Genomic DNA, 27,699 nt, shown 5'->3' with positions numbered 1-27,699 from the left:
GGCGACACTCTGTTCCTGTTTTACAGTAAAACCTGATTGTCCCCGTTTCATTTTTGCTTCTTCCAACTGAACAGGAAGGGAGTTATTTTAATCAGAACCAGCCCACATGCATTCCAATTTAAACAGCAGTGCTCAGGGCAGCTATAAATGTGCCGGATGTAATTACAACGCTCAATCTGATGCATCACCGTAAGAAAACATTGACGATGGAGGCATTGTGTTTCGTAAGCCGATGTATAAAACTCAGCCTTATTTAATTGAAACGTTCAATAATTTACTCATTGCTGCGAATATGATGCCCCCTGTAGCTGCGCTGTTAAAATTTGTGATTTACTTTTCTAATTGAAAATGAAGACTTGCGTTTCCATTGCCTGCCTTTCACAGCTGGAGGACATCCCAGATCACTGCTCTTTCAAAATGCTCCTCCTGTCGTAGTGTGGGCAACGCAGCAGCCACGCTGCGCAGAGTAAGATCGCACAGACTACAGCGCAACAACTTGACAGGGTGATGCGGGAAATCGTTTTTTGGGGGGGGAGGGGGATTACACTACGCAACTCTTCAAATACTGCCATGGCATCTGTTACATCCTGCTGAGAGGACATCCATGGGGCGGGATTCTCAGAAACAGCGGCTAAGTGTTGACGCCGGCATAAACACCGGAGCGTTTCATGCCAGCGTCAACGGGCCCCTTGGCCCAGCTATTCACCTACCTGGAGGGGGCCAGCAGGACGCCAGAGTGCTCCGCGCAGCTCCGGCAGCCGATACGGGGCCCGCACTTCCGGCCTGCGGCGGCGACCCCGTGCAACATGGCTGACCCACGCAGCGGATCGGCCCCCACAAAATAGGCCCCCCCTGAGATCGCGCACGTCCGCCGATCGGTGGCCCCCGATCGCAGGCCTGGCCGTCCTGGAGTCCCCCACCCAGCGGAGGATCCCCCCACCCCCCACCAGGGCAGCCGCGGACTCAGCCCGCAGCCGCCACTCTGAGTACCCGCCGGGTGGAACCATGTTAGAACCTCGCCGGCGGGAACTCAGCCAGTTGCTGGCAGAGAATCGCCGCGGGGGCCTCTTTCAATGCCCCCGACCGGCGCCGTGTTGACTGCGCGTGCGATTGGTGCCAATTCTCTGGTGACCGGAGAATTGCATGAGTGGCGTCGCGCCTGATTTGGGCACGGAATCCCGCCCATGGTCTCAGCACCGATAGACAGCCCTGCGGACAGTGCAGTGCTCCCTCGGCACTGCCTCGAGGTGTCAGCTTGGATGATGAGTTGGGGTCTCCGGAGTGGGGCCTGAACCCACAACCTCCTGCCTCAGAAGTGAGGCTGCTACCCAGTGCTACAGGCTTTAATCATGAATCCATTCTGTTCCCCTGCATCCCCCTTTCTTTTCTGCCAGTCGATTCCCTTAAACACAAATTAGATGATAAATCTGATGAGAACAACATGTATTCTTGTTGATTTGTTGCATTAGTGTACGCAAAAAACATTTTTAAAATAAAGTGGCGAACCTAAGGTGAAGGAAGTCACAGGTTTACACCCCAGTTTCTGCTGGATTGGCTGTGTAGGAAGGCAGCATAGGGTTGCTACATCTTGCCTCAATAACGCTGTGATCAAGCACAGCAACTTACATTTATACGGTGGCGCAGTGGTTAGCACTGATGCCTCACAGCGCCAGGGACCCGGGTTCGATTCCGACCTGTGTCTGTGTTGGATTCCTCCGGGCGGTCCGGTTTCCTCCAACAGTCCAAAAATGTGCAGGTTAACTAGGATTACAGGGATAGGGCGGGGGAGTGGGCTGAGGTGGGATGCTCTTCCGGAGGATCGGCGCAAACTGGATGGGCCAAATGGCCTCCTTCTGCACTGTAGGTGTTCTATATGGCACTTTTAAAGTAGCAAAGTGACCCAAGCATTTTACCGTGTACCAGCTGCATGCGGAATTAAAGGGACAAATGACCAAAGACTCGAGCAAAGAGGTAGACCTCCAAGAACTTTGTAACTGAGGGCCACAAGGTAAAAGAAACAGCGAGGTTTAGAAAGGGAGTTCCAGAACAGAGGGCTACCAATGGTGGAGCAGTTGAAATTGGGGGTTAAAATTGCAGGAACCCAGATATTCTGGAGGGTTGTAGGACTCAAGAAGGTTGCAGAGATAGGGAGGGACGAGGCCATGGAGGAATTTGAAAACAAGGATGAAAATTTTAAACTCAGGGGTGGTAATTGATCAAGTCAGTATGGGTCAGGAAGTACAGGCTTGAAGATGACATAGAAGTTAGGAGGCAGCAACAGCGTGGATTTAGATTACCTCAACATTGACTTCAACCAGTCCACCAACATCGTAACTACACTACTGCTTCCACCCAGTCTTCCTAGTGTTTAGCCGGAGGGCATTTCTGCTCATCCGGTACTGAATGTCGGACAAACAATCTGATAATTTGGAGATAGCGGGGGTGAGGTAGAGCTGGGTGGTGCCAACATACATGTGAAACGTGATGCGGTGCTTTCAATTATGTCACTGGGGGTGGGGGGCGCGGGGAGCAGCAGAAAGATCTAAAATTGGATAGGACTAACGACAGATCTTCGGGGGCACCAGAGGTAACGGGTGCCGAAGCAGAGGGACCTGGGTGTGTCTGTGCATGAATGAGTGAAGGTGGCAGGAAAGGGGGAAGAGAAATGTGAGCTAATATTATTGTGGGAATTTATTAATAGGAGCATAGAGTACAAGAGAAAGGAGCTTATGCTGAACAAGATAGTAGTTCAACCTCAGCTGGAGTATTGTCTCCAGTTCTGGGCACTGCACTGTAGGAAGAATGTGCAAACAATGGAGAGAGTGTTATGTTCTAGTGCGTTGCAATGATCGAGTCAGTGCACCAAAGAAGGTCTGGTTCGTGGCGAGTTAAGATTTATTAAATTACAATAACTTGGGTAGAAAACAATACTAATACTACTAACGAACTGTTAACTGGAATATGAGAGCTAATACAAAACAAGACTATCCACGACGATTCTTCGCCCAGACACCTCGAGGTTGCAGTGTCGCCTGGTGTAGTTCTGCTGCCACCTGCTGGTTGGAGGTCAAACATGTTAACCTGCAGAATTGCACATGCACATCATTACAGCGAGTGCAGAAGAGATTCACAAGGATGGTCCCAGGATTGAGAAATTTCAGTCATGAATATAGATTTGTGCGGTTGGGACTGTTCTCCCTGAAAAGAAAAGGGCTGAGAGGAGATTTGATAGAGATGTTCAAAGTCATGAGGGGGCTGGACAGAGTAGACAGGGGGAAATTAACCCAAGTAATGGGCAGCACGGTAGCATTGTGGATAGCACAATCACTTCACAGCTCCAGGGTCCCAGGTTCGATTCCGGCTTGGGTCACTGTCTGTGCGGTGTCTGCACGTCCTCCCCGTGTGTGCGTGGGTTTCCTCCGGGTACTCCGGTTTCCTCCCACAGTCCAAAGATGTGCAGGTTAGGTGGATTGGCCATGCTAAGTTGCCCTTAGTGTCCAAAATTGCCCTTAGTGTTGGGTGGGGTTACTGGGTTATGGGGATAGGGTGGAGGTGTGGACCTTGGGTGTGGTGCTCTTTCCAAGAGCCGGTGGAGACTCGATGGGCTGAATGGCCTCCTTCTGCACTGTAAATTCTATGTAAAACTGTTCCCCCTCGTAAAGGGATCAAGTACGAGAGGACACAGATTTAAAACGATTTGCAAAAGAAGCAGATGTGATGTACGTTTACTCACGGTTGCGTGGTTCTGGTCTGGAATGCATGGTGTTGAAATGTAATGGAGGTATGTTCAATGGAGGCATTCAAGAGGGCAGTAGATGATCATTTGAATACAAACTGTACAGGGGGGGGTGGGGAAGGCAGGGGACTGGCAGTAAGTCGTGATGCTCGTTTGGAGAGCAGCTACAGACACGATGGGCCAAATGGCCTCCATCTGCACCGTAGCGATGCTGTGGAGAGAAGCAGGTGTGCCTGGATGGATAAGAATGGAATCGGGAGTAGTTAGCCCTGCTGCCTCACGGCGCTGAAGTCCCAGGATCGAATCCCGGCTCTGGGTCACTGTTTGTGCGGAGTTTGCACATTCTCCCCGTGTCTGCGTGGGTTTCGCCCCCACAACCCAAAGATGTGCTGGTTAGGTGGATTGGACACGCTAAAGTGCCCCTTAATTGGGAAAAAAAGAATTGGATACTCTAAATTTATTTTTAAAAAGAAAGAATGGAATCGGGCAAGTGCAGTCCCATCCACCTGGATGACGAGAAGAGAGCCATTGAGGAGATTGCTGGAATGGAAAGAGCCCAGGTCTAGTGGGACAAGGAGGATATTACATCACCGTCAGACTGGACATTACTTGCGATTTTGATAAGAGCGCAGCGGAAAGTGCGGGCCCTTTACGTTCCAACGACCCGCGGATGTTTACTGTCTGGATTTGGGTGAAGGTTTAGAGAGAGAGAGGCATTGAGTACAGGATACACCCACCCCCACCATTTAAGCACTGGGTTAACATCGGCAGTTCAAAGCTTTACAAACCTGTTTGCTCTTTTGACCTTTTTCTCACACTGTGTCACATTTCCGTCTCCCTGAGTGAAGGCAGTTTTCAACAGTGGGGCAATTAATGGTTCCTATTGTGTTTCCAGAAGTCGGATGGCATGTCTGCTGGAGCCAGGATAGCGATGGCGAAGGTACACTTGGGGAACTAATTGGATTTACTGAGTTGGCAGATATCATTGGGTTTTATTATCTGTGCTGAGCTGTGATCTATGAACAGCATATAAATTAGTTTGTAGATTCTAGTCTCAAAACACTTGCAACAGGAAATTGGTGATGGCTTTAATTACAGCAGGCGCCTTGTGTTGTGTACCCCCTTTCCGGATCTGTCAGGCTGCTCTGGTACACTACCAGTTTAACCCTTTTTTTTCTCACAATGAAACCATGGTAGATATAGTTGACATGCAGTGTATACATCTGAATAAAAAACCCACTTAATTCCAAGCTTAGTTAGATCAGACAGTTGCTGGGCAACTAAAACCACAGCGTAGCGTATGGCGATTGAAAGTGAACACCGTGCACACCATGTGTTCTTGTCGGTACATGTTGAAGGAAATTAACCACTTTATACAGCAGATCCCCGCAGTTTTAAAGTTTTTTTCTGAATATGCTATTATAAAAATGCATTCAATAAGCAAAGTAATAAATAAAATTCAGCGTTAGACCACTTCTTCACCCCCACCATCAGAATGATCTCTCCTTGCATGTTTGTAAATCCCTGGGCGGGATTCTCCGACCCCCCGCCGGGTTGGAGAATCGCCGGGGGTCGGCGTGAATCCCGCCCCCGCCGGCCGCTGAATTCTCCGGGCCCCCAAAATACAGCGAGGCGTGAGTCGCGCTGCCCGCCCCGGAGAATGGCGGGGACCGGCGCGACTCAATGGGTCCCGTGGCTGCCCGAAGTCTCCGGCACGCGATGGGCCGAAGTCCCGTTGGTTTTTTGCCAGTCCCGCCGGCGTGGATCAGACTAGGTCCCTTACCGGCGGGACCTGGCAGCGGGACGGGCTCCGGAGTCCTGGGGGGGTGCGGGGCGATCTGACCCCGGGGGGGTGCCCCCACGGTGGTCTGGCCCGCGATCGGGGCCCACCGATCGGCGGGCGGGCCTGTGCTGCGGGGGCACTCGTTTCCTATGCGTCGGCCGTGTCAGTGTCCGCGATGGCCGACGCGTAGGTGAACCCCCCAGCGCATGCGCGGGGATGACGTCAGCAGCCGCTGCGACTCTCGCCGACCGGCGGAGTCCCTTTGACCCTGGCTGGCGTGGCGCCAAAGGCCTTCCTCGCCGGCCGGCAGGGCGCAAACCACTCCGGCGCCGGCCTAGCCCCTGAAGGTGCGGAGGATTCCACACCTTTGGTGTGGGCCGACGCCGGAGTGGTTCACGCCACTCCGTCCCGCCGGGGCCCCCCGCACCGCCGGGTACGGGTGAATCCCGCCCCCTGTCTTAAACAAGAAACAAAGCAAAAATATTGCGAGCTTACTTGTCCAGGCCTTGCTAATGTTTTGATTAATACACTGTGTGTCAGCTGTGCCTTAAGTTGGTCGCCCTCCTGCTTCGGAATCGGGAGGTTGTGGTTTCAAATGGCGCTCCAGGAACTCGAGCACAAGATTGAGGCTGACTCCAGCACACCACTGAGGGAGTGTGAGGAGAATGTACATTCTGCCAGGATGAATAGCTTCAACAGATGCGTGTGCCCATCCCACTGTCCCTCGACGGTTAACAGCTCCACGTAAGGTTGTGCTGGAACAGTGGGAATATTCGGCAGCAAAGGTTATTTTTAAAAAACTTTGTGGGTGATGGATACTTTATGAAAAGTATTCAGCTGATGCCAGGCCATCAGGAAGGCTAGCTGCTCATTTGGTGGCAATTCTCTAAGGCTTTTGCCGCAGGCAAGTTGAGCGCTTGAAGGAGGCATCACTGATTCTTTAGATGGAAGAGGGGATGCAAGTTTCAAACAGAGTGGGGGAGAGCTGCTGCTTGGCAGCGCATGCTTACAAAACCACTTCCAGGCAAATTTAAAAAAAAATTTAGATTACCCAATTCTTTTTTTCCAATTAAGGGGCAATTTAGCATTGGCCAATCCGCCTACCCCGCACATCTTTTTGGGTTGTGGGGGTGAGACCCCACGCAGACACTGGGAGAATGTGCAATCTCCACACTGGACAGTGACCCAGGGCCGGGATGGAACCCGGGTCCTTGGCGCCTTGAGGCAGCAGTGCTAACCACTGCGCCGCCGTGCCCCCCCCCCCCCCACTTCCAGGCAAGTTTGAGAGGATACAGCTATCGGTTAATACTGAACCGGCTGGGGCTCACAGGAAAAGCGAAGGCTGAGACCTGCTCTGGTACAGGTCTTGAAAACTGTGAACGGGTTTGACAGGGAGGATGCGTTTCCGCCATCCGGGAGGCTAAAAACTCGGGGCCATAAACAAGCTGGTCACTAAAAATCCAACAGGGAATCCGGCAGAAACAGTTCTTCGCCCTGCGAGTGGATTCTTCTCCTTTCACTCGTCCTCCTTCTGAGGGTTGGCCCCACTATGGACAGCCTTTCTCTACTGATTCCTACTCTCCACTTCCCTCACTACCCGTCCCATAGAGAGGCCAGTCCTCGTTCTGACATTATCCGTCCATGCCATCTTGGGTCGTCCTTGTGCTCGTTTTCCAGGTGTTTGGCCTCGCCTTACTACTTTTTTTTCTCCTCCCCCAAACGCTCCCCTCCTGTTCACATCACTTGTCCAAGATACGTGAGCTTCCATGCTATCACTGCCTCAAGCAAGTTGCTGGTACCACCAGCAGACTGGGTTAGAATGTGAACTTTAAAGGAGTGCGTGGGGAGAATAGCGGAGATGGAGTTATGGAGAAGCCGCATAGAGTCACGAGGGAGAAAGGAATAGAAAGGTAAGTTGACAGGGCTAGATGAGGGAAAGTGAAACAGGTGCATGGTCTATTTGGAGCCCAGTGGCCTGCTTCCGTGCCCTGTGTCATTCTTATTGACTTCATTTAACGTATGTAACCCCGTTTGGCAGGTGGACGACATCCTGGGCGAAGATAGCGACAATGAAAGTGAGAGCGAAAAGGAAGAGAAGATGGAAGCGCAGCAGCGTGAGCAGCCCCCGGAGGAAACACAGCAACCGGATCAACTGGCGATGCAAAGTGGAGCGACCAGAAATCTGAAACCTGACATAGAAACAAGACCTAAATCATCCTCGAGTGAAGAAAGCTTAACGGGCAGAGTTCCCAGGTAGGCGTTGTTCTGGTTTTGTTTTTTTGCTTCTGGAAGGAGAACTTTAATACTTTTGAGCACCAGATTAATTACTAAAAGCTTCCATCAAATCAGTCCATCGGCCATTTGCTGGAAGCTTAACTTCACTTTGACTTTGAAGACTGGTGATTCTCATCAGCCAAACACGAGGGCTTCAAAGAGGTTTTGTTTTGCAGTTGTTTAGCGGCCAGTGGAACTCGCTAACATGCCCTGAAATATTGTTTCAAGCTTTGAACACCATATATTGAAACTGCTAAAGTCCACACAACTTGGGCGAAGAGGTTCTCATACTGCTCAAGTCTGGCATAGACGATCTGAAGGTGACCTTTTTTTTTGACAGATATGAAGAGAGTAAAATTAATTTAGAACTTAAACGTTCGCAAATAGCTTTTTATTTGTGTGGCTTTTTCTCACTACCTCTCCCACACTCATTGATTCCCAGGTGGGTTAGTGTTCTACAAGTTTCAGTTGTCTCTCGTACATTTCCCAAATGGCCATGCACATGTCAGCCTAGTGTGTGTGTGTGTAAACTGCTTAACGTGAGGGTATATCATAGGCAAATCCAGTCCACTGCATACTCCAAACCTCTGGAAGAGATTCTTCACCGATATATCTGTCCCCCTTCCCAACATGACAGTGTCGTCTTCCTTGCCAACTGAGAGCAGTGAATAAATCATGGGCGGTGAGGGTGGGCAATATTCAGTCCCTTGGTACTGTGCACGTCAAGCAAGCAGCTCCACGGTAGAAGGTGTTGAGCTCCTTGAGTGTCTCTGCAGCTCGATTTATGCAGGCGTATTCCATCGCACTCCTGACTCGAGCCTTGTGGTCAGCGGAGAGACTTTGAGGGTCAGGTGGTCAGCTCTTTTGTGTCGTGTTTCCGGTTTCCGGCGTACTTCTGTAGGCATGTGCATGGTCCAGTTCAGCTTCTGGTCTGTGACGGCCCTCAAATGTTGATGCACGGGGTTGCAGTGATATCATAGATGTGTTGTAATTCACCGACTGACCAGTAGGAGTCTCATTAGTGTATAAGTGGATGTTAGAGTCAGGTGACCTCAAACTGACTGGAGAGCTGAAAGAGAGAGGTTGCCTGTGCATGATCATACTGTTATTCACCTGTTGTTTTGTATATAGTTGACCCACAGTTGATGTTAATAACTCGTTTATAGCTTTAGCTACAAGTGTTCTTGTAATATAAACCAGGCCATCCAACAACAACATTACAGGGGTATTTGGTGAATTTGATCTGTGGTCGTTCCAATTGATTTCCTGCCCAGTGTCCTTTTCTTTGGGAGTGAAAGAAATAAAACAAAAATTATTTTTTTTTAAATATGTCCTGTATATGGGGCATACTGAAATCAAATTTATCATAGGGTTAAACTAACGATTGTAGTGGTGCACCGATGATCCAATAGATAAATACCGGCGGATGCTATTGTATTAAGCCATGAAAATAAAACTTGATTTACGTACTAATCCTCACTGTTCGAGCATGCACCAGAAATGATTGCTTGAATGAAGCATAAGAGAACTGGGAACATTTGTGGAGCCTTGTGTCAGCTTGCGTCCTCAAGAATGGTACCATTCAGGGGCAGCAGTTACATGGAGAGACGAGAGAAGCTGTGATTTCTCTCCTTAGGGTAGCGAAGGCTTAAAAAAAAGGGAGATTTAAAAGAGGCTTTTAAAGTTATACGCTGTTTCGATGAATGAGGGGGAAAACCGTTTCCACTGTCTGGAGCGCTGAGGACTGGAAGTCACAGATTTGTAAAATGGCCAGAGGAGAGAGAAGGATTTTTTTTTTAAACAGCAGATTTAAATAATCTGGATGATGCTGCCTCAAAGGCTGATGGAAACCAAGCCAACATTAACCTTCAAAAGGAAATTGGGGAATTCCTTGAATTGGAAGGGATATGGGGAAAGGGGAGCGGAGTGGTACTGATCGGATTTCTCTTCCTCGGAGGCAACAGCACAGCACAGTGTGCCGGATGGGCTCCCCCTTTGCTGAAAAATTCTATGATTCAAAGATGGACGTGAATGAGGAAAACAATAAAGGAGAGATTGATAACGTCACTGGACGCGTAACCCAGAGACCCAGGCTAATTCACTGGGGACACGGGTTCAAATCCCTTGCCCCCACCCCCACGGCACCTTAGAATTCCTATAGTGCAAAAGGAGGCCATGAGGCCCATCGAGTCTGTACTGACCCTCCAAAAGAGCACCCTACTGAGGCCCACTGCCCCGCCCTATCCCTGTAACCCCATAACCCCTCCTAACCTGCACATCTTTGGACACTAAGGTGCAATTTAGCATGGCCAACCCACCTAACCTGCACATCTTTGGAGTGTGGGAGGAAACCGGAGGAAACCCACGCAGACACGGGGAGAACGTGCAAAGTCCACGCGGACAGTCACTCGAGGCTGTAATTGAACCCGGGCCCCTGACGCTGCGGGGCAGCCGTGCTAACCACTGTGCCACAGTGCCGTCCTCGCTCGTGGAATTCAAATTCACTTAATCAACATAATGTCAAGGGGTGTTCATCAAGAGGGTGTCCATGACGCTATCATTGATTGTTGTCAAAACCCACCTGGTTGATGAATGTTCTTTGGGGAAGGAAACCTGCCAAACATTACTGGAGTCGGGCCTACATGTGACTCCAGACCCACAGAATTATGGCTGACTCTCAACCACCCACCGAAATGGCCTGACCAAGCCACTCGGTTCAAGGGATGGGCATCAAATGCTGGCCTTGCCAACGAAGCCCACATCCCATGAAGTAATTTTTTTAAAAAGGTGTAAGAACTGTACTCTGATCATGTGGTTGACTACGCAGTGGGCGTATAGTCCATATTTGAGTATGTCAACGTTTTACGCCTCCGGCACTATCACTATTTTGTATTTTTATGGAACAGCTACCTGATGAAATTTTATGATAAACACTAGATGAGAACTTAGAGGCCTGTACTTAGCTGTTGCTAGGAGGTAGTAGAAAACCATGGAAACGGTCTTCTGAGCAATCTTTATTAGCTTAGACTTTCTTGGAAAGCAATATTTACTTTCAAAATGGCACATTGTAAGAACATTTAGTTGCCAGTATATTTCCTGTCATTAAATCTGTGACCTGTTAAATTAAAACAATGGGCCACTCGGTAAAGGTCTACTCTTTTTCTAAAATACGTATGCCCAGTTGTGTTTGTGCGGCCATCGAAGGTAATGCTGCTGCCGAAGATAACCGACAAAGTCATATTTTCAGATATTTTGCAACCCAAGTCGGAAGGAGGCAGGAACCTGTTGATTTTGCATCACAGCGGCAGCAAACTGAATGGAGCTGCGGTTGGGGCAAATCGAGGTCCGTCAAGCACAGCGCGAGGATGAATCGAGGCTTGCGTGCACTTGAAAGGCCATGCACCAGCAAGGGGCAAAAGACTTGACGGTGGCAATTATTGTCCACATGCAGACTTGACTTTACTGTGGCTCTGGCGTTAATACAGCCAGAAGCAAGGTACATAAGAACTAGGAGCAGGAGTAGGCTATCTGGCCCCTTGAGCCTGCTCCGCCATTCAATGAGATCATGGCTGATCTTTTGTGGACTCGGCTCCACTTTCCGGCCCGAACACCATAACCCTTAATCCCTTTATTCTTCAAAAAACTATCTATCTTTACCGTAAAAACATTTAATGAAGGAGCCTCAACTGCTTCACTGGGCAAGGAATTCCATAGATTCACAATCCTTTGGGTGAAGAAGTTCCTCCTAAACACAGTCCTAAATCTACTTCCCCTTATTTTGAGGCTATGTCCCCTAGTTCTGCTTTCACCCGCCAGTGGAAACAACCTGCCCGCATCTATCCTATCTATTCCCATCATAATTTTAAATGTTTCTATAAGATCCCCCCTCATCCTTCTAAATTCCAATGAGTACAGTCCCAGTCTACTCAACCTTTCCTCATAATCCAACCCCTTCAGATCTGGGATTAACCTAGTGAATCTCCTCTGCACACCCTCCAGTGCCAGTACGTCCTTTCTCAAGTAAGGAGACCAAAACTGAACACAAAGGTAGACTGTAACTGCTGAAAAGCTACCCTGCTGCGTTGAAGATGATCACAGAGAATGGCGGAGCAGGATCGAAGGGCCGAATCTTCTCCTATTTTCTGTGTTTCTTATGTATGGTACAAAAGGCTGAGTGGCTAATGAACAACTGGTGGAGAGAATGGAGAAGATGTGCCACTCACCTAGTTGACCGTGGTGGGTGTGGGGGGCATTTCATCACGTGCCTCTTGATGCTGATCTCTGTACGGTTTCATCCTTTTTGAAAATTGAAGCCAGAGGTGATACTTGAGGACCTCACCAAGTTTCCGAGTGCAGTTAATAGGCCGTTCAAAGTTGCTGAAATTAACCTGTGCGAAGCCCACATTGTAGACTGCATAAGATCATTGCAGCTGAAATAAACCCTCTAACACATTTTCGCAAACAGCGACGCATGTCCCTGTATGCCGCACTGAACTTGCAACGAACTTGTCATTGGATGATTTTTAAAAGGTTTACGACATTTTGCAAACATTCATTTTGAATTAGGGTGAATCCATTCAAACTGGTTATAATTTTATGCTGTTCTGAGACCAGGTTAATAGAGGGTTATTCCCTCTGATTCTTATTTCCGTTGCACATGCTCCTTCTGAAACTTCTCTGATTATAACCACTGTGCAAAATCTATTGTGTCAGAGACGTCAATTTATTGTTATTATAGGAATACATTTTAACGGCGGAAAGTATTTACGAGCAGATGATGAAGCAATCGCCTGGCCATCCATGCTTAATGTTTGGGTGAAGTGCTTAGTTTGTACTTCTCAATTCTGTTTCTACAATTTAAACTGATTATGTTGCAATCATTTAATGGTTATACTTTGATTCTGAACGCATTAGCTTCATTTTAATTGAATGCTGTCAGCAACTAGTTGTGCAAAGAACAGCACGTCATCAAATTAACCGTTTCTGCGAGGTATGTGTGAATATAATTTATTTAGGTTTCAGTTTTAACCAACTTAAAGCAGAACATTGATAGGTTAGAGCTTAGTTGGGAGTTGCACATATACAGGTGAAGGAAATGTGTTTCGTCAATCTAGCTGCCGAGCTACTTAGAATTGGACGCAGGGGGCAGCACGGTGGTGCAGTGGATAGCACTGGGACTGCGGCGCTGAGGACCCGGGTTCAAATCCCAGCCCTGGGTCACTGTCCGTGTGGGGTTTGCACATTCTCCCCATGTCTGCGTGGGTTTCACCCCCACAACTCAAAGATGTGCAGGATAGGTGGATTGGCCACGCTAAATTGCCCCTTAATTGGAAAAAAAAATAATTAGGTACTCTAGAAATGGACGCAGAAGTGATTCCGATGTTCAGAGCATTATTGAATCTGGTTATATTATATACCCCCCTCATGCAGCATGAGCACACTGACAAATCAAATGCAATTTAATCCCACCGGGACCATCAGGTTTAATTTTGTGTTGGGTACAAGGCTATCTATCGGGGCGAATCAGTGCTGGAGCTGTGTGCAGTACATCATAAATAGAAGCTACGCAATGAGGCACTGTTCTGAAAAATTACTGGCTTTTCTCACTTTCTCTGGCTGTCTTTGTATCCAGTTGTGTTATCAGCCTTGCGAAAACACATTTTTATTTTTTTTTAAAAAGCAATTGACGCAGTTTGTGATAACAACATTATGTCCATACATTTGCCCCTGTCTGCAATATGCACTCTGACAGATTGGTATGTGGATGAGGCACTAAATTACGCCTGGGAATGTGAATAGAATAGCTACTTGCTTTGTTACAGTGTGGCCCAGCAATTGTATCGCAGCACGTACCAGCTTTATAAGCTGAGGGGCAAAGTTGTCTTATTTTGTGAAGGTCACTTACGCGTTTGTGCGAGGTACTGCGAAAGATGACGAATGAATGAAGCAGAGTTTGCCGTTCATCTTTACGATGGTGAATGAGCACAAAATGCCGCAGATGCTGGAAATCCTAAATCAATTCAGATCATGCAGGAAAGAGGTCAGGCAGCAACTGTGGAGAGAGGAGCAGAGTTAGTATTTCAGGTCGGTTGTCTTCCATCGGAGCTGGAAGGAATTTGAGATATAACAGTTTCTAAGCAAGCACATCGGGGAAAGGTGGTGGAGGAGGTATGAGCAAAGACCGAAAGGGAAGGTCTTTGAGGATGGAAGGCAGGAAGAATCAGTGACAAAATCATAATCATAACCTTTATTATTGTCACAAATAGACTTACAGTAACGTTGCAATGAAGTTACTGTGAAAATCCCCAAGTCTCCACATTCCAGCGGCTGTTCGGGTACACAGAGGGAGAATTCAGAACGTCCAATTCATCTCACAGCATGCCTTGTGGGAGGAAACTGGAGCACCCGGAGGAAACTCAAGTAGACACGGGGAGAACATGCAGACTCTGCAGACAGTGACCCAAGCTGGGAATCGATCTCGGGTCCCTGGCGTTGTGAAGCAACAGTGCTAACCTCTGTGAGGCAAAGCGGGACAAGTAAAGGAACAAAAGATGAGTCCAGCGAAGGTATGATTGACGACGGCAGAGTCATTGATCACACAATAATTGGTGGGCGATTCTAATTTTTATATCAACTGAACAAATCAAATTGGCTGAATTCACTTTGAAGATGAGTCCATGGAGTACATGTCAGGAAAGTTTTGTGGAACAACACATTGTGAAACCTATTAGGGAAAAGGCTATATTCGAGCTGGTAATATGGAATGAGACAGGATTAATTGATGATCTCAGTAAAGGATCGCTCCTGGAAGAGCGATCACATGAAGAAGAAGCTGTCTCTGAGCAAAGGCTGGGCCTCCATCCATTGTAGTTTCGAGAATGCAAGGTGATCAGATTGAAACACATAGATTCAGAGGGGGTGTGACAGGGTGTAGGCTGAGAAGATGTTTCCCCTCATGGGGGAAATTAGAATCAGGGGCAGCACTTTTTTTTAAAAAAAGGTCGCCCATTTAAAATGGAGATGAGAAGGAATTTCTTCTGACAGGGTTATGAATCTTTGGCCTTCCCTATCTCAGAAAGCAATGGGGGTTGGATCATTGAATGTATTCAAGGCAGGGCTGGACAACATTTTGCTGTACGGAGGAGCCGAGGGTTGAGGGGAGGCAAGCAATGAGTAGAGTTACGGCTAGAATCAGATCGGCTATGATCTTATTGAAGCAGGCTCGATGGGCCAAATGGCCTGCTCCTGTTCCTATTTCCTGCGTGCATCGCCAGGTGTTCAAGAAAATGGGAGAATCATCAAATTTACAGTGCAGTAGGGGTTAGAATCTCAAGTTGTTTATGCATGGCTGTGTTGCTTTGGTTTCAGGTCCATATGCGTTAATGAAAAGAAGTGAAATAAAGGCACGGAATCTTTTGCACAGAACGATAAATTAGAAAGGGAGATATTGCCTTTCAAGGTGGGAGCGAGGGCTCGTGTTAACGGAATGTATTTCACGACCTCGGAAAGTCCCAAAGAGCTTTGCGGCTTTTGTAAATTCTCAGCTTTGGTTAACAAACTGCCCTATCCTTCTCAGTCCCAGAGCACACAATGTGTTACTCTGAAATACATTCACTGTCATGTAAGTGAATGCAGCATTTGTTAAGAGATAGAGCAAAAATAGAAATTGTGTGCACAGTTGAGGAACTGCATTGTCGCTTTGTGAGAATGAGCAAGACGTGGAACGAAGGGAAGAAAATTGTGGTGAAGTGATGTTAGGAAAATAAAGGTAATTTTAAGACGTTTCTATTTGTATTAGTAAACTTTGGAAATAAGGTATAGTTTTAAGCGGGTTTAATTTATTGTTTCTGTGCCTGGAAGGGTAAAATCTAACTTTAGATTCTTGTTGTACCAAGGTGTTAGTATGTGTGAGGGTTGGTTAAGTTACAACTGTGTTTCTATTGTACTTAGAGAGGGCTACGGAAGAAGAATTAAAAAAACAGCAGTGGGTGTTTAGCAACTGTGACATTACAAGTAGAGAAACGTTTTAGTTTAGCTAATTTGATTGCAGTTGAAGATAGGTAATGAGAGAAAAGGCAGCTTTCACAGCTCTGTTATAAGCAGTTGGCCTAGAAGTTTACAGAGGAGGCATCTCTCAGCTTTGCTAGAGGAAAGGCCATACCATGGAGTAATGGTTAAGAAAACAAGTGCAGAGATCTGAAAACCGGCTCGTTAAGGAAACTGAAGAAGTTAGAAATACCCAATAAATCTGGAATTAAATGAACAAAGACCAAGGTATGGTTTAGAAGAATTCAAGGAAGAGTAAACAAAAGTGTTCCGAGTTAAAGAGACAATTTCAGTCACAAAATTTGGGACAGCAACCTTCAGAGGTAAACCAAACATCTGATACCATTTTAATACAATCTGGGAATCGATTGCAATTGTGAGCAGATTGCACAGCATTCAAAGCGACAAAATCCTAAAGGTGTTGGTGTAAAATCATGCATTGCATTCGCTGTTAAACGTGGTGCAGAAACTTTGTTTAAAAATGTCATTTACAAAAATCAGTCTGGATTTCGGAATGCAAACCTCCAAGGGAAAGGATTATTATGAGAGAAGATTTTAAAGCATTGTGCAAAATGGGACAGCGCAAAGATGTGTCTGCGCTTCTTCAAAGACTGATTTCAATCAGAGCAAGGATTGACAAGCCACCCATTTGTACTTTAATCAGATTTTAATGTTAAGCAATCAGCTGCTACTTCCTATTAGAATGAGTGTGCCAAACATAAATGATATCCTTGCCAGCAAACAATGTTTAATTCATTCGCGGGGACTAGTTGAGCACAGGGCAGGCTCAGAGACTCTGCAGGGTAATTTCTTGCACGTTATGAGGTCACGGCGATGGGAGGGGAAACCAAATTGAGTAAATAGACTCATTTCAGTAATTCAGAACTGGTCGTCGTGACTCTGTAAGGAAAGGCGTGTGCGTCCTGTACTCTCCTGGCTGAGAGGCGTACTGCAAATGGTGGCCCTCAGCTGGCTGGCAATCCCATTCCCAAGTTCTCAGCTAACTTGCGTCCAAGCGTAGAATGCTGCTGACATTCCCAGCAAGTGGCTTCCTAACCTGTGTCTCTCGTCGTCGGTAAAAAATCTTTCCTCGCGTGTTCGACCCTCCTTGTTGCTTACTGTTTTCAGACAGTTGCTGCAGACGGCCTGTCAATTTAATCTTTTGTTGTACAACTCGGAATGCCAATTTATCCGGAATGCCAATTTATCCGAAATACAAATGTGAGTGCTGTTTATATGCAAATAGTTGCTAAATTGAAATCCGCCTCATTTGTGGTGCTGCTGCACTGAACGTAAGCGACAAAGCCAAAGCTTTACGCTCGCCCTAACACGTTGCGATGAATCAGCTGCCTCAAAAGCTTCATTCCAAGGTTGCACCGCTTGCCTGTGGCAAAGCAACGTTTGGTAAATTAGCAAGGATAACGATGCCGCCGCATTTTGAATGTGAGAGCTCCACAGAGTTGAGATGCAATTAGGTGATCTCTGGCCCACGGTCAAGATTGTCTCCAACTCACTGATACATAATTGCAGGGAGGCAGTGGCAGGGTGGAGGGTCATGTCACTGTGCAATCCAAAGGCCCAGAATAATCCTCTGGGGACACGGGTTCAAATCTCACCACGGCGGCCGGTGGAATTTAAATCCAATTAATAAATCTGGAACTGGAAAGCTAGTCTCAGTAATGGTGACCATGAAACTATCATCGATTATTGTGAAAACTCATCAGGAAGCCATGGCCTACGTCTTCACTACTGAGAGATGTGTTGGTTGTTGGCATCGGAGATGTGACCACAGAGATTTTGGAGGCCTTTGTTTTCTGGCTCTTGCCAACTTGCCATACAGCATAAGACATAGGAGCAGAATTAGGCCATTCGGCCCATCGAGTCTGCTCTGCCATTCAATCATGGCTGATATGTTTCTCATCCCCATTCTCCTGCATTCTCCCCCATTACCCCTGATCCCCTTATTAATCAAGAGTTCCACAAATTCACCACCCTCTGTCTGAAGAAATTCCTCCTCATCTCTGTTTTAAAGGATCGACCCTTCAGTCTGAGGCTGTGTCCTCTGGTTCTAGTTTTTCCCTCTCGTGGAAACATCCTCTCCACGTCCACTCTATCCAGGCCTCGCAGTATCCCGTAAGTTTCGATAAGATCCCCCCCCCTCATCTTTCTGAACTCGAACGAGTACAGATCCAGAGTCCTCAACCGCTCCTCATATGACAAGCTCTTCATTCCAGGGATCATTCTTGTGAACCTCCTCTGGACCCTTTCCAAGGCCAGCACATCCTTCCTTAGATAAGGGGCCCAAAGGTAGGGAGGCTATTCCTGATCTTAGAGCCCAGGCAGTTTATGGCATAGCCACCACAAATGGAGTGATTAAAATTGGGAGGGGGGGTGCTGAAGAGGACAGACACCAGGAGGGGGGAGTGTTGGGCAGTTTGTGGAGCGGGAGGCGATTATAGTGATGGGGAGATATGAGGATTTGGTGGGATTTGAAAACAAGGATGAAAATGTTAAAATGTAGAAGTGACTTGACAGATGAATAATGCAACAACAGCAATGCTGCACAATTGGTTTCTTACTATTGTTGCTGACAGCTTAACATGTAAATGGTACCCAACACAGTTGAGGTAAGAGTAATGCCGTAAGGAAGTGCTCTTCCCCTGAATAACCTTCATGCCTAATTCATAATAGAATAGAAGATTTGTCGCTGATTTTGAAATTAGGTTCGGGTTTGCCAAATATATAGAGAAACTTTTCGGCATAATGCATTCCTCCAGCTGGCAGGTTCAATTGATGTACGACAGGAGTTAACAAATCAGCCCATCTGCTCTTGGGTGTTGGCACTCATGGCAAGGAAGGCTTTAAAAAGCTGGAAAAAGCAAGGATTTAAACAGATCGTGGAAACCGAAGAGAAGCAGTGCATTCATAAAAGAAAGAACATCTGTAGCACCCATCTGGTGGCACGGTAGCACAGTGGTTAGCACTGTTGCTTCACAGCTCCAGGGTCCCAGGTTTGATTCCCGACTTGGGTCACTGTCTGTGCGGAGTCTGCACGTTCTCCCCGCGTCTGCGTGGGTTTCCTCCGGGCGCTCCGGTTTCCTTCCACAAGTCCCGAAAGACGTGCTTGTCAGGTGAATTGGACATTCTGAATTCTTCCTCAGTGTACCTGAACAGGCGCCGGAATGTGGCGACTAGGAGCTTTTCACAGTAACTTCATTGCAGTGTTAACGTAAGTCGACTTGTGACAATAAAGATTATTATTATCCAAGATGCCCTAAAGCACTTTATAACCAACAAAATGCTGTTGCATTTTGGAGACTGTTGTAACATAGGAAACGCAGCAACCAGTTTGCGTATAGCAAATCCCGCTCAAAGCGATTCGATAATTTTTAATCACTAATTTTTATGACATTGGTTCAAGGTTGAATGTTGGCCAGGACACCAGGGAACTCCCCTGCTCTTCTCCAAGCTGGTGTCATGGGATCTTTGACACCCACCTGAGAGAGCTTAATGTCCCATGTGAGAAACGACCCCTCCCGACAGTGCAGTACTCCCTTGGCACGGCATTGGGCGTGTTGGCTTAGATCAGGGATGGGCAAACTTTTCCGTGCAAGGGCCACATTCAGAAATTCACAATTTTAAAGGGCCGCATAGTATATTAAGTAAAATAATAACTTCACCCAGTTATGATTCTGGGCGCCTCATATAGAACATAGAACAGTACAGCACAGAACAGGCCCTTCGGCCCTCGACGTTGTGCCGAGCAATGATCACCCTGCTCAAGTCAACGTATCCACCCTATACCAGTAAGTAACCCAACAGCACTCCCCCCCCCCCCCCATTAAACTTTTTTTTTAAAAAAAAAATTTTTTTTTTTTTAAATGACTTGGTGGGCCGCATAAAGACCTTTGGCGGGCCGTAGTTTGCCCACCCCTGGCTTAGATTATTGGCCATGTTTTCGCAAAGATAAGTTTGCAAATTAACCAATGCCCCAAACCTAGAGTATTCAGGCTTAGTTTCAATATGTGTCTTCCGTTGTTATTAACTGTAATTATTAAATTTGGAAAATAATGCATTGTATTTTCCAATGCCACACATGATGCTGATTTCCTCTCGAACTTCTCACGTCTGTAATAGACAGCAACTTTTAAGTAATAAAAAAAACACACTTTGGAGATTTCAGATGTAATGTTAAATTCAATTACTTGTTCTTTATTCACTCTGATAATGAGAAGCCACGGACAATTACCCAAGAAAGGAGTCTCTCCACATACCTGCGTTTACCAATGGAAGGACTATTTTATTCAGAATTTAATTTCCCCTCAGAGTTGTTCAGCAAGCCGTTCTGAGTCAATGCCAAGTAACTAACCCATGGCATTCCAATTCATAACACAAAGCGTTACAGACTTAATTCCTGTTTTTTTTCCCCCAAACTATTTATGGGTTGAGTGCGTCGCTGGCAAAGTCAGCACTTACTGCCCATCAAGAATTGTCATTGGAAGTTGGTGGTGTAGGTACTGTGATGATATGATCTGCATACTCGTCTGCCATTGGGCCAGAACGTCGGCTTACCATTGGCCCTGGTCGGTCATGTGCCTCTCGACCGATTGGCCGAGAGGCTGAGTTAACCACGCCTCTATCAACGAGGTATAAATGCTCAGAAGCCTGACGATCGTCCCTTTCCACTGTAGACGATCGCCAGGCTGTGTTCTAGTTAATTAAAGCCTGACATTGGTAAATCACTCGCCTCGCGTGCAATCGATGGTGCATCAGGTACATGCACATCGCTGTTAGGAAGGGAGTTGCAGGATTTCGACTTGGCGGCGGTGAAGGAACGGCGACGTATTTCTCGCCCTCTAGGTGTGTTTGTAGTGTGTAGGGCAGAGGCAGAAGGGAAAGCGTGGAATGTGGCGTTTAGATTTTACTGGCGCAAGCTTTATTGATGCAGTAGCAACATGTGAATTAGGAGCAGGAGTAGGCCACTCGGGCCCCTTGAACCCGCTCCGCCGTCCAATAAGATCATGGCTGATCTGATTGTAACCTCAACTCCACATTCCTGTCGACCCCCCGATAACCTTTTCGCCCTCTTGCTTATCAAGAATCTATCGAGTTCCGCTGTAAAAATATTCAACGGCTCTGCTTCTGTTTTTTTGAGGGAAGGGTGTTGCAAAGACTCATGACCCTCTGGGAGAAAAGAATTCTCCTCATCCCTACCTTAACTAAATTACCCCTTTTAAACAGTGACGCCTAATACTAGATTCGCCCCACAAGAGGGAAGCATTCTCTCCACATTCCCCCTGTCACTACTCAGAATCTTTCAGTCAAGTCGTTTCCTACTCTTTGAAACTCCAGCGGATACCAGCCTAGCCCGTCCAAACCTTTCCTCATCAGATAACCCGCCCATTCTAGGTATTAGTCGAATAAACCTTCTCTGAACTGCATTCAATACATTTGGATTCCTCCTTAATGAAATGAAAATCGCTTATTGTCACAAGTAGGCTTCAAATGAAGTTACTGTGAAAAGCTCCTAGTCACCACATTCCGGCGCCTGTTCGGGGAGGCTGGTACGGGAATTGAACCGTGCTGCTTGAACTGGCCTGCTTGGTCTGCTTTCAAAGCCAGCGATTTAGCCCAGTGAGCTAATAAGGAGGCCAACATTGTGCACAGTAGTGTGTGATCACCATACTTTTGTAATCAACTCCCCTCGCAGTAAACAGTAACATTCTGTTAGCCTTCCTAGTTACTTGCTGTACCTGCATAGTAACCATTTGTGATACATGCACTAGGACGTCCAGATCCCTCTGCGTCTCAAGAGTTGTGCAATCTCACCATTCGTATAATATGCTTCATTTTTATTCTCTCTGCCAAAATGGACAATTTCACACATTATTTTCCATTTGCCAAATCCTTGCCCACTCATTTAAGTATGTAAAAAGGAAGAGATGTGTGTAGGTTGCTGTCAGTCCAAAATGGGAGAATTGACAATTGAGAACCAGGAAATGGCAGAGCAATTAAACAACTGCTTTCGTTCTGCCTTAGAAATGCCGGGGAAACAAGTGTCGAGTGAGAAGGAGGAACTGAAGGAAATTAGTATTAGTAAAAAAAAAAGTGCTGGACAACTTAGTGGGACTGAAAGTCCCGAGGGTCTGATTATCTACATACCAGGGTACTAAAGGATGTGGCCATGGAAATACTGGTTGCATTGGTTGTCACCTTACAAAATTCTGGAGATTGGAGCATGGCAAATGTAATCCCGCTATTTAAACAAAGGAGGCAGAGAGAAAATAGGAATTTACAGACCAGTTAGCATAACATCAGTAGTATTAAAAATGCTGGAATCTATTATAAAGGATGAGATAACAGGACACTTAGAAAATGCCAACAGAATTAGGTGACGTCAGCATGGGTTTGTGAAAAGAAAATCATGTTTGACAAACCTACTGGAGTCTTTTTTGTGAATGTAGCTGGTAGAATAGATAAGAGTGAACCAGTGAATATGGTGGGCGAGGTTCTCCACAAATGCGGAGAATCGTAAAGGCTGCCGTGAGACAGGCCGTGACCCACGGCAGCCTTCACGCCCACTTCCGGGGCCGATTCTCCCCCCCGGGCGGGGCTAGGAGCACGGCCCCGTGCGTCACGGCGGCGCGGCCTTGACAACGGTCGTCAAGGCCGCACGTCAAGCGTCACGCCGGCTGACATGGCCGATGATGTCAGCCGCGCATGCGCAATTGGCATCTTTTCCCTCAGCCGCCCCGCAAGATGTGGCGGCTTGATCTTGCGGGGCGGCGGAGGTAAAAGAGTGCGTCCGTTACGGGCGCACGGCCCGTGATCGGTGGGCACCGATCACGGGCCTATGCCCCCCTTGGCATGGCCGTGGTACTGCCGTGCCAATCGGGCCCCCAGATGCCCCAAACGGGCATCTGGCACCCGTTTCACAACGGCAGCGAGCAGGTGTGTTTTCTGCCGTGTTGAAACGGGCGTGAAGGCCCGGCCACTCGGCCCATTGGCCTCGGAGAATCGCCATCGCCGTAACAAACGGCGAGCGGCGATTCGTGGCGTGGGGGGGGGGGGGAGAATAGCAGGAGGGCATGAAAAATGTCGGGAGGCCCTCCCGCTATTCTCCCACCCGGCGTGGGGGGCGGAGAATCACGCCCGGTATATTTGGATTCTCAGAAACCTTTTTATAAATTCCCACACAGCGCATGGCTCAAGGGTTAATATAGTAACATGGATTTAGAATTAGTTATCTGACAGGAAACAGGGAGTAGGAATAAATGGGTCTTTTTCAGAGTGGAAGGCAGTGATGAATGGAGCCCAGGTATTTGGATGAGGAAATCAAATGTAATGGGCAATATTCTCCGAGCCTGGTGCCGGACCAGAGAATTGGCGCAACTGCGCCACGCCGCCCCGACGTCGGCATGCAATTCTCCGAGGAGCGGAGAATCGGCTCCATTTGCGCCGGCGGGGGCGCCAATTCTCTGGCCCGGATGGGCCGAACGGCCGCTCCGACACGACAGAGTCCTGCCGGCGCCATTCACCCCTGGTCGCGGCCGGCGGGAACTCTGCGGGACGCGCTCGGGGGATGGCCTGTGGGGGGTGGACGTGGGGCTCCTTCACCGGGGGGGGGGGGGGGGGGGCCTCCGGGGTCTGGCCTGCGATCAGGACTCACGCCGCGCCGAGCCCCCACAAATCATGCCACGCCCCTGCCAGCTCCACGGAGACCCCAGAATAGGGGTCTGGGAACAGGCACCGACACCGGAGTAAAACACTCCGGTTTTTACTCCGGCGTCGCCACTTGGACTCCCGTTGGGAGAATCCCGCCCAATATTTCCAAATTTGGTGATGACACAAAAGTAGGTGCAATTGTCAGCGGTGAGGAGGAAGTAAAGAGGCTTCAAGGCAAAAGGTCTCTCCGAGAGCTCCCGACCTATACCAACTCCCCCGCGTGGCGTTGAGTTAGATGATGAACCATGATCACACCGAATGGCGAGCAGGCTCGTTGGGTTGAATGCCCTACTCTTGCTCCTATTTTCTTTGTTTCTAGGTATCTATCACTTGGTAACCTCCTTATGTCCTCTTCACAACTTACTTTCCTACCAATCGGCGTGTCATCAAATTTATCAACCATACCTTCGGTCCCTTCATCCAGGTCAATGTATGCGTTGTAAAATGTTGATGGCACACCACTTGTTATGTCGTGTCCACCGGACAACGATCCATTTATACCTATTCTCTGTATTTTATTAGCTAGACGATCAGCTATCCATGCCAATGCACACATTCTCCACAATATCCTTGCATGTGGCACCTTATCAAATCTAATGATGTATTGTTGTTGATGCAATGCGCCTATCATTATTTTCTGATTAAATCTCTACCATTGAGCAACCTGCCAAAGGCAATCTCATTCCTCTTCCACCCATTTATACAAGAAGTTCGGTAATGGATCCCTGTCTTCAATATTTAATGAGAAAAATTCAAAACTTCATCAAAGAGCTGTAAATTGCCGTATTGATTTCAACGGTTCGACCCTCTCCTGTACTGTCTGCTCTTAATTGGTTCCATCAGCGCCGAGACCACCAGTCTCTTTAATGTACTGAAATGATGGATTCTCCACACTTCAGCTCATCGGGCAATTCAATTAACAGCACAGAGAATACATTTACCCAAAAAATAACCTTGGTGTTGTTTATGTCACAGAACAAGGTGCCACTCAATTTATTAACTGCTTTACTATGTAAAATATGTGTATGAAATACTGCAACCCGTGGGGAGGGGGGGAGGAAGAATTTAGAACAGTGGAATGTGCTGCATAGAAATTGGCCTCTTAGCCCATCCGGTCTGTATTCATCTATTTAGTCTTTCGTGGAGTGTGGCCGTCCCTGGCAAGGCTGGCATTTGTTGTCCACGAAAGAGAAAATGCTGGAAAATCTCAGCAGGTCTGGCAGCATCTGTAGGGAGAGAAACGAGCGAACGTTTCGAGTCCGATGACTCTTTGTCAAAGCTCCTGCCAGACCTGCTGAGATTTTCCAGCATTTTCTCTTTCTTTTCAGATTCCAGCATCCGCAGTAATTTGCTTTTATTTATTATTTGTTGCCCACCCCTAATTGCCCTCCGCATGAGTGACTGTGAAGAGTCATGCACGTTGCTGTGGATGTGGAGTCACGTGTTGGCCAGACTGAGTCAGGGTGGCCGATTTCTTCCCCGCAAAGGTCATCAGCACGCCGGATCTCTCTTGTGACAAAGAACAAAGAAAAGTACAGCACAGGAACAGGCCCTCTAAGCCTGCGCCGACCATGCTGCCCGTCTAAACTAAAATCTTCTACACTTCTGGGGTCCGTATCCCTCTATTCCCATCTTATTCATGTATTTGTCAAGATGGCCCTTAAACGTCACTAATGTCCTTGCTTCCACCACCTCCTCCGGCAGCGAGTTCCAGGCACCCACTACCCTCTGTGTAAAAACAAAACTTACCTTGTACATCTCTAAACCTTGCCCCTCGCACAATTGATGATAGTTTCACTGAGGCGAGCATGGAGCAGCAGATTTTACTAACTGAATTTAAATTACACCGCCTGCCGTGGTGGGACTTGACCCTGTGTCTCCGGAAATCATGGGTTTGAGCCTCTGGGTTACACGTTCAACACATCCTGCCCTTTGTATTTATCTAGTTTCCCCTTAAATGGCTCCACGCTATTCGCTGCAACGACTCCAACCAGTGACATGTTCCCCATTTGAACCCCTATCGAGGTGAAGACGTATCTTTGAATTTATTATTTTTTGTGACGTTTTTGATACAGCTTAGAACAAAAGGACAAATGCTCACATTGTTTCTCTGGGAGTCTCCAGCACCTGGTAAGTGAAGAATTAATATGCGCATTGGTCAGAAATGCTTGACAAACATAGAAAACAGGAGCAGGTGGAGGCCATTTGACCCTTTGAACCTGCTCCACCATTCATTATGATCATGGCTGATTATCCAATTCAATAGCCTGTTCCTGCCTTCCCCTCCATAGCCTTTGACCCCTTTTGTCCAAACAGCTATATCTAACTCCTTTGAAAACATGCAATGTTGGTCTCAACTGCTTTCTGTGGGAGCAAATTCCACAGGCTCACCACTCTGGGTGAAGATATTTCTCCTCATCTCAGTCCAAAATGGCCTACCCAATATCCTCAGACTGTGACCCCTGGTTTTGGGCTCCCCTCACAATCGAGAACATCCTTCCTGCACCTACCCTGTCTAGTCCTATTTGTATTTTATAGGTTTCTAGGAGACTCCCCTCATTCTGATGAACTCCAGCGAATATAATCCTAAACGACTCAATCCCTCCTCATTTGTCAGTCCCGCCATCCCAGGAATCAGCCTGGTAAAGCTGCACTCCTTCTGCAGCAATAACCTCCTTCCTCAGATCAGGAGGCCTAAACTTCACAACAGTACTCCAGGTGTGGGCTCACTAATCCCTGTTTAATTGCAGCAAGACAACGCTGCTCCAGCACTCGAATCCTCTCACTTTGAACGTCATGATGAAGAGAACATGTGACTGCCATAATAAAGGCCAACATATCATTTGCCGCCTTTCACCTCCTGCTGCACCTGCTTGCTTACCTTCAGCAACTGGTGTACGAGGACACCCAGATCTCATTTTCCTCTCAATTTATAGCCATTCAGATAATAATCTGCCTTCCGGTTTTTGCGACCAAAGTGATCACCTCACATTTATCCACGTTATACTGCATCTGCCATGCATTTGCATACTCGTGCAATTTGTTCAGGCCACACTGAAGCGTCTGTGCATCTTCTCTACAGCTCACCTTCCCACCAATCTTTTGTGTCCTCTGCAAATTTGGAGACATCACATTTAGTTCCCTCATTTAAATCATTAATATACAGTGAACAGCTGAGGTCCCAGCACCGATCCCTGCGGTACCCCACTAGTCACTGCCTGCCATTCAGAAAAAGACCTGTTTATTCCTGATCTTTGTTTTCTATCTGCCAACCAGATTTCTATCCACCTCAATACACTACCCCTAATCCCATGTGCTTTAATTTTACACGCTAACCTATTTTGTGCGACATTGTCGAAACCTTCTGAAAGTCTGAATAAACCACATCCACTGGCTCTCCCTCATCAACCCTACTAGATACATCCTCAGAGAATTCCAGGAGATTTGTCAAACATGACTTCTCTTCCGTAAATCCATGCTGACTCTGTCCAATTCTGCCACTGTTTTCCAAGTGCTCTGCTATTAAATCTTAAGTATAATAGACCCTAGGATTTTGCCCACTACCGACATCAGGCTGACTGGTCTATAATTCCATGTTTTCTCTCTCCTCCCTTTTTAAATAGCAGGGTTACATTAGCTACCCTCCAATCTGTAAGAACTGTTCCAGACACTACAGGACCTTAGAAATAGCATCCACTATTTCTAAGACCACTTCCTTAAGTACTTCGGGATATATATTATCCGGACCTGGGGATTTATCGACCTTCAATCCCATCAATTTCCCCAACACCGTTTCCCTACTAATACTGATTTCCTTCAGTTCTTTCAGTGGGTTGATATAGACTCGACGGACCGAATGGCCTCCTTCAGTACTGCAGAGATTCTATGATTCAATGATGCTGCCAGACCTGCTGAGTGTTTCCAGCATTTTTGATCTTAATTTCAGATCTGAACCATCTGCAGTATTTTGCTCCTGTGTTGACTTAAGAAGAGAGGAAGGCAGAAGACGGGAAATTGTAGGCCGGTTAGCCTGACTTAGGTCATTGGTAATATTTTAGAGTCTGTTATTAAAGATGAGACTGCGAAGCACTTGGAAGTGCATGGTAAAATAGGACTGAGTCAGCACGGCTTTGTC

At 47.2% G+C, this 27,699-nt stretch overlaps 1 protein-coding gene across 1 annotated transcript in view; it reads left to right on the top strand.

The window, feature by feature from the left end:
• ctdp1 (CTD (carboxy-terminal domain, RNA polymerase II, polypeptide A) phosphatase, subunit 1) overlaps positions 1-27,699 on the top strand; it is a 288,341-nt gene that overhangs the window by 216,135 nt on the left and 44,507 nt on the right. Inside the window, 1 exon segment of the mRNA XM_038810246.1 lies at positions 7,558-7,772. Coding sequence (XP_038666174.1) covers positions 7,558-7,772 — 215 coding nt within the window.

The sequence above is a fragment of the Scyliorhinus canicula genome, chromosome 10 (genome assembly GCF_902713615.1).
Source record: "Scyliorhinus canicula chromosome 10, sScyCan1.1, whole genome shotgun sequence".
Taxonomy (NCBI): domain Eukaryota; kingdom Metazoa; phylum Chordata; class Chondrichthyes; order Carcharhiniformes; family Scyliorhinidae; genus Scyliorhinus; species Scyliorhinus canicula.
The sequence above is the reverse complement of the archived record's forward strand: the minus strand, read 5'-3'. Positions and strand labels throughout refer to the sequence as shown.